The sequence below is a fragment of the Polyodon spathula genome, chromosome 1 (genome assembly GCF_017654505.1).
Source record: "Polyodon spathula isolate WHYD16114869_AA chromosome 1, ASM1765450v1, whole genome shotgun sequence".
Lineage (NCBI taxonomy): Eukaryota > Metazoa > Chordata > Actinopteri > Acipenseriformes > Polyodontidae > Polyodon > Polyodon spathula.
In genome coordinates, this window is record NC_054534.1 from 30,295,552 (window position 1) to 30,302,767 (window position 7,216).

The 7,216-nt window shown below is 39.4% G+C and overlaps 1 protein-coding gene across 1 annotated transcript; it reads left to right on the plus strand.

Moving 5' to 3' along the window:
* The first annotated feature begins 620 nt into the window (after positions 1 to 620).
* Positions 621 to 6,716, plus strand: LOC121317073 (G2/mitotic-specific cyclin-B1-like). The gene is made up of 9 exons (XM_041252662.1): positions 621 to 728; positions 3,344 to 3,481; positions 3,573 to 3,683; positions 4,081 to 4,257; positions 4,843 to 5,001; positions 5,115 to 5,351; positions 5,727 to 5,867; positions 6,209 to 6,319; positions 6,475 to 6,716. The coding sequence occupies exons 1-9, from the start codon at positions 708 to 710 to the stop codon at positions 6,577 to 6,579; spliced, it is 1,200 nt and encodes a 399-aa protein (XP_041108596.1). The 5' UTR covers positions 621 to 707; the 3' UTR covers positions 6,580 to 6,716.
* The last annotated feature ends 500 nt before the right edge of the window (positions 6,717 to 7,216 follow it).

Consider the following 7,216-nt stretch of genomic DNA (forward strand, 5'->3'; position numbering starts at 1 on the left):
TCATTCATCTATGGTGTGATCTCTGGTATGGACTATGGTAAATTTACTTTTGGTACAGAACTTGTCATCTAATCAGCAACATACTAGGAGCAAATGTACCTTACATGTCGTTTTAGAATTAGTGTAAAACGTTACATGTACAGTATGTATATTTACATTAATTATCATATCTTTGAGAATCCAGCAGTTTTTGCTGTGAGATGTATCAGTTCATCACTGAATTCAAACTGTGAACAGCTTCGTTTGAAAGCACGATATTCCATTTCCAACTGTTTTGGGTCTTATTATATAACTATTTACTTATGAGGCAAATTGCACAGAAATAGATACCATTACTATGTTTCAAAGTGCTAGGAGTTATTAGTTTATACAGGTTGCGGTCATTCACTTGTTGTTATGTTTTCCTGTGTATCCAACTCATAAACTTCCCCCAGTCGAGTTATAATTCCGTGCAAGCAGTATTCTTGGATAGAAAGACTATCCCAAGCCAGAAAATCACATGATCAAAGGTCTCCGTGGAAACGCATTATAAGCAGGGCTTTCCTATCCAATCATAAACCTCTAATGCTAGAACACAAGCGAATGAAATTCAGCGGCGAACGATTTAAACACAAATCTGTGTGGTTGGTTTAGTGTGTTGCAGGACAACAAGAGTCTGACTATATATTTTTGGTTGTACGCTTTTAAGTCTGTTTTAATCGTCGAAAATGGCTCTTCGTATGACCAGAGTAAGTATAATTTTATTTTTCAAATTTTGGTTTTTATTCCAAAAAAAAAAAAACTGGATACAAAAAAGGATGGTCGCGTATTTTTGTATTTAAAAATTGCATGGTCTGTTTACTGCATGCGATAATGTTATAACTTAGTAAAAACTAATTTTATTTGTGGTCCTGTTTTCACGCTGAGTGTAACTGCCCTGAATTTGAAACACTTTGTTTTCTGTAACTTATTGTTCGAATTACTTTAAGTCTGTTGTTTTTGTTTGTTTTAATTTTTAAAGTTAACTTATCAATAAGCCCTTTCAAATTGGCTAAATTTAACTTCGTCTGATTTGAGCCTCAATATCGGCCAGAGTTAGACATTAACCATGGCCCTTTCACCGGGCCGGTAGAAATCAGTTTGGCTGGTAGTTATGAAGCAGCACAGGCTTGACCGGGCCAGAAACATTGTTTAACTGTGCATAGTACAGTCCACATGGCTCCCGTTTTGTGAATGCAGGAAAATGTGCCAAAAATCTGAAAAAAACGAATTGCAAACCCATTTTAAAAACAACCACCCCAATTGAACTCGTCCGAACTCGCATGCAGTTTGCAAGTGCACTTGGCTCGTTTTATATGGTGTGTGAAAAGGATGTTTAGAAATATCCTGCAAGGTGAAAGATTGAAAGATGGCAGCTGTTGGTGTATTGCTCCTGTACTTAATGTAACATGTTTTAGATTCTTGCATATTGTTGTGGAAAGCACTGGGGGAGCACTTCGCTAATTTAGAATACATTTATTGAATGGCTACAGCAGGAGACTGCAGTTTAAGCAATGCTGCACGGTTCGTCTCCTGTCGTCATTAAAGAAATTTGAGAAACATGTAATTTTACCATTTCATTTTGTAGAATTCGTTAAGATTCTGGTGTCTGACCAAAATTTCTCGCACTGTCCGTGTAGTTTAGGATTACCAGATTTCCACACTGAAAATAAACGGTTTTTTTGTTATTATTATTAGCTGACGCCGTAGCAACTCTTGAAGCCAAAAAACATGTACAGTAAGTTTTAAAAATTAAACATTGGGTGAATTTATTGCAGGTGATAACGAATTTTATTTTTATGTTGTCATCTAGTCAAAACATGTTAAATTTACAAAGCTAGATTTTAAAGAATAGATCAGCTATTGCCTTTTAAACATATGGTATAAACAATCAGAATGTTTAAACACACAATCCAACGCACAACATAATACATTACGCTGTTATTAACTTGCTGGTTGCTTCACTGGTGAGCTTATGTGCTCACCAAACTGTTAGTGAACAGGTGGAGCTCAACAAATTGTGAAACTGATCGATGCGCCACCAGACGCGCAGAGAAAAAAAAAAAAAGCCGATAAGATTCACTGTAAACAATGTATAGCCAAGACTCCCCCATGGAATCTCTGTGTAGGCAGACTAAATATATAGTGAACAAGAATACTGTAAATCGCCAAGTAGGTCCTACCTAAATCCCATTAATTTAGGACATTTTCAGTCTTAAGTATGCCAATTATAAAGTGTTATTTATTTTAAGTAGTCGCTAACTTATTTGTTCTCAGTTTGGAGTGGTCAATTATTTTTAGGCTCAGCTCACCTCTACCGGCGTGTGCCGTCAGCCGACCACTCTTCACACTGCAGACTCAATATGCAGCCACCTCAGAGCTACAGTGTCGGTGGACAACGCATCTCGGGGCAGCTTCCAGGCAAGCCCGCAGGCACCCAACCAGATTAGTGCGCGGTTTGCTGAGGACACCCTGGTCCTGGAGAGCTACTGTGGCTACTGGTTTTTGTTTCAACCAATCTGTTAATTGAACCAGTTATTGACTTAGTCCAGATTAACAGGTGTTCCAGATCTTTAGCCACTGATGTAAAGACACCTGTAAACCTGCTGGATAGGGGCTCTCCAGGACCAGGTTGAAGACCCCTAATCTAATACTGTCAAAGCGATTAAGTTCATCCATATTAAAAATAAGGCACACACAATAGACTATGAATTCTGAGCTTTGTTTATTTTTTCACCTGATGGTGTAAGAAACGTAGTATTGTATAGTGCTTTTCATGTAAACCATCCTGAGCCCTTCACATAACTAAATGGTGTACATAAAAAAATAAATAAACCCTAAAATAACATTTGAACAATTCTAGTACTAGTTGCCATATTTAATATCACCACACTGTTTTAATCCAGTCAAGGGTGGATGTACTTCTGGCTCCCTGATACGTTTGCAGCAGTGAATAAAACTCGCCCAGTTTTGTACTTTTCTATTGGGCCAGTTAAAACACTACCCCAAGATTCCAGTAGTAAAAAAAAAAAAAAAAAAAAAAAAAAAAAAATCTGAATGTAGAGCCCGATTATCGTGAATCCCTGTGTAGAGCAGGGCATGTACTGGTAGGTAGGCATATTCGGATCAGCTCTGACTAGCGGCTTTGTTTACAGTAAGCCTGTGCTTAAATTGAAGATTGCAATTCAAATGCACTATTCCACAAAGAACGATTTAACGTTGGTCTGACTGTGCTAGTGAACAGCTAGGATGCTTTCTTAAACCGGTGATTACACACGAAGTACAGCATGGTTTCAGTACTACATAATTTATTTTAAATCCTTAGAATTCCCAGCTGAGTGCCGAAAACAGGACGGTTGTACCAGGTAAGGGAGTCGCCGCATCAAAACCAGGATTGAGGCCCAGAGCTGCACTTGGAGATATTGGCAATAAGGGACCTGGCTCCAAACCAACTCAAAAAAAGGTACAACTGTTGTAAAAACCATTATTATGTGTGTTTTCACCTTGCCTTTACACCCCAGCAGAAGGATAAGCTTTCTGTACTTGTTTTTCAGGAAATCAAACCAGCCCCTACCAAAGTAGTTCAGCGACAAGCCAGCAAGTCTGAAAATGCCCTTGAAGCAAAAGTGCCTAAGAGAACTGCAGCCAAGCCGGTTATTGAAGAGGTGAGGGTTTTTTGACTAGGTTTTGTTAACTGGTACCTGTACAATGCTACACTGTTTAGACTCCTTTTATCCAGTTATAATATTTAATCAAGTCCTGTAAAATGGAGAAACCAGACGATCAAGACTGTTTACCAAATAGCACATTCTGTTCTTGCTAATCCTACAATAGTATTGATTGTAATATTTACTAAACTAGTATAACTTGTGTTTTTTTACTCCCTGCACTGGAAACATTGGCTGTTATAAATAACTTTAGTTGCTTTTTTTTATATCTAAATTTGCTGAAATGTGAACCTGAAATCATATAAAGCAAATTTTGAATATCTACAAACTATTGCATAGAAATCCTTTAATTTGTCGCATCTTGAACGAGTTGTCTTTCCTCTGGACCCTGTAGTTGCCTCCATCCCCAACCCCAATGGAGACATCAGGCTGTGCACCTGCGGAGGACTTGTGCCAGGCCTTTTCAGATGTGCTACTGAATGTCAAGGATGTTGATGCAGATGATGCTGAGAACCCTATGCTCTGCAGTGAATACGTGAAGGACATCTACAACTACCTAAGACAGGTTGAGGTCAGTATATTGAATTCAGGTCTGAGTAACTCCACCTGTTTAGTCTGGCTTGACTAGGTTCAACATTACAATTTTCCCTTCCAGTCCAATGTCAAACCCTGTCTGACGTCACCAAAAGACGTAAAGCACAGGTGTCTAGTCGTTTTTTTTTCCCTCTGGAAAAAGCTGAGAACCTTTCAATGACCTAGTGACAGATAGGAGCTGAGTGAAGACTAAAACAAAAGGCGTATGATAGACCCATGCACCAGAGAGAATACGGACATAAACAAAGGAGATGGCTGCTTCTGCATCCAGTACTGAAAGAATATCGCTGACATTTGCAGTGCTTTTTGAGATGTTTTATAGTAATAAAATGACTTGGATCACTGAGTTTAATAAAACAAGTGATCAGGTATATTTATCAGTATTCAAGTCTATAAAGAGGTATGTGAAACGCAGTGAATGAGGGGTGGGGCTTGGCTGGAGATACGGTACTGAGTGTCCCTCTGATTCAATACCTTTTAAACCTGTTTCTCTGGCAAGTGACAAGTGCTGAGTGAATGTACCGTAAAGGGTTAATTTGAGTTCCTTTTATTTAAACTGCAGGTGGAGCAGGCTGTAAGGCCGAAGTACCTGCAGGGACAGGAAGTCACTGGGAATATGCGTGCTATACTGATTGACTGGCTAGTGCAGGTTCAAATGAAATTCAGACTGCTTCAGGAGACCATGTATATGACTGTTGGAATAATTGATCGCTTCCTTCAGGTAATAATTGAAGGGGTAGTTTTAGTGTCTTGTAATTTAAATATCCGGGGGGGGGGGGTGAAACAAGTTTTGTCATTTTACCCCCAATGCACTTAACATGTTGTCTATTTCAGGCTAATCCGGTGCCCAAGAAGATGCTGCAGCTTGTAGGTGTGACTGCTATGTTGCTGGCCTCCAAATATGAAGAGATGTATCCTCCAGAGATTGCAGACTTCGCGTTTGTTACCGACCACACTTACACCACGGCTCAGATCAGAGCTATGGAAATGAAGATCCTGAGGGTGCTCGACTTTGGCTTTGGGCGTCCAATTCCCCTGCAGTTTCTGAGACGGGCTTCCAAAATTGGAGAAGTGAGTGGTGTATTGTTTGTACCTGTTCATCAGATTTCCTCCCTGTGCTGTATCCAGTCTTTGGCACTTGGCATGCAACAAGCCATCCTAATTAACCTTTCAAAGGTGGAGGGGGTGCTTTAATTTCAGCAGTGCATAATATTTCCATTGACTAAATCCTGCAGTTCCAATGATTAAGTTAAATTTACACGATTATATTAATCAAAAGCTCTGAATACAGTAACTGTAATGCAGACTTAATTGAAAGTCACTGCTGTGCTCATGGCTTTGGTAATTGGCTAGAAGTACATTGTTTACAAAAAACTGGACTGTCACTTGCTTAATTTTAGTTGTACACTTTTTTTTTTTTTTTTTTTTTTTTTTTTTTCCCCTCAGGTAACTGCAGAGCAGCACACCCTGGCTAAATATCTAATGGAGCTGACCATGGTGGATTATGAAATGGTGCACTACCCCCCATCCCAGATTGCAGCTGCTGCCCTTGCATTGACCTTAAATATTCTCAACTGTGGTGAATGGGTAAGTACACTCCAGGCTATAGTTTATTACTTATCCTGCTTCATTTTTAATGAAGCGTGCTGTGTGGAGTCTTGTACAGACAGTCTTGCTATCCTTTTGGCAGCAATTTGCTGCATTTCTGCCTACTGCTACATGGGCAGTGCATTTGTCCATGGTGATGACATAACAAATGATCTAACATGTCTGCCTTCACCTTGGTTGTCTGTTTTGACCATGTTGCATTAGTACATGGCTTAATGGTTGCCATGTAGATGGCTAGCCTAACATTATGTATGAAGGGGTCAATGGGGTTTTGAGTTATCACTGTTGACCTGAAGGATTTTCTCTTGCCTCTTCCCTAGACCCCTACTCTGCAACATCACATGCACTACACTGAAAGCTGTCTGGTTCCTGTGATGCAGCACATGGCTAAAAATGTTGTGAGGGTCAATGAAGGACTCTCAAAACACATGGTAAGGGTTCCTTTGTTCACAATGGTAATTAAGTCTAACAATGGTTTGATACTGCAATGTTTTGTCATTGGTAGAAATATCTTGTAAACTTTTGGAAAGGTTTATCTTTGTGGCTCGACACAACAAAACTGACTTTTTTTTTTTTATATATATAGGCTGTCCGGAACAAGTATGCAAGCCAGAAGCTAATGAAGATCAGCACTATTCCCCAGCTAAAGTCTGCAGTACTCAAGAATCTGGCTAAATCGCTGCCCTCTTAAATATTGTTTATGTACAGATCTTTCAATTGTATTGTCTTGGCACTATGTGCTATTGTAAATTTTTGTATTATGCATGGCTTTTATAGATTTTAATAAAGTGTTTTTCTGTACATCTTCTCCATCCACTGAATTTGAAAGTTAGCTGCCCTTTTTATCAGCTTTTGCAGAAACTTTCCTTCCATACACAAACTTAACTATTGTGTGGTTACTAGTCTCCCTCGTTCATCCATAATACTAATGCTGTGACTCTGCAAACTGAATCGGCCCAGAATTTGGGACAATTGAAAACTGGGGCAGCCTATATTTGTAACTGATTACATTAGTTATAAACTAATGTATTCAACAAGTGCAATATTGTATATTTATTAATACATGTCATAACACATTGGAAAGTTAAACCTGGACCCTTGCAGTTCCCTTTCAATTTGAAGATGTCCACCAAAACATCGTTATGGGATACACTCCTGCCTATTGGTAGGTGTTGCTGAGCTCTTTTTATCAAAGCTGCCAATAGGCCCTCTCCCCTCAGTAACCCCCTTGGTCCTGCCTTCCAAGGGTACTTAACCGTCACACAGGGGAGACTCGCTCTCTTTTTGCGTCTAAAGACTGGTATGGTAAGACCTCTGTTGCATTGAGT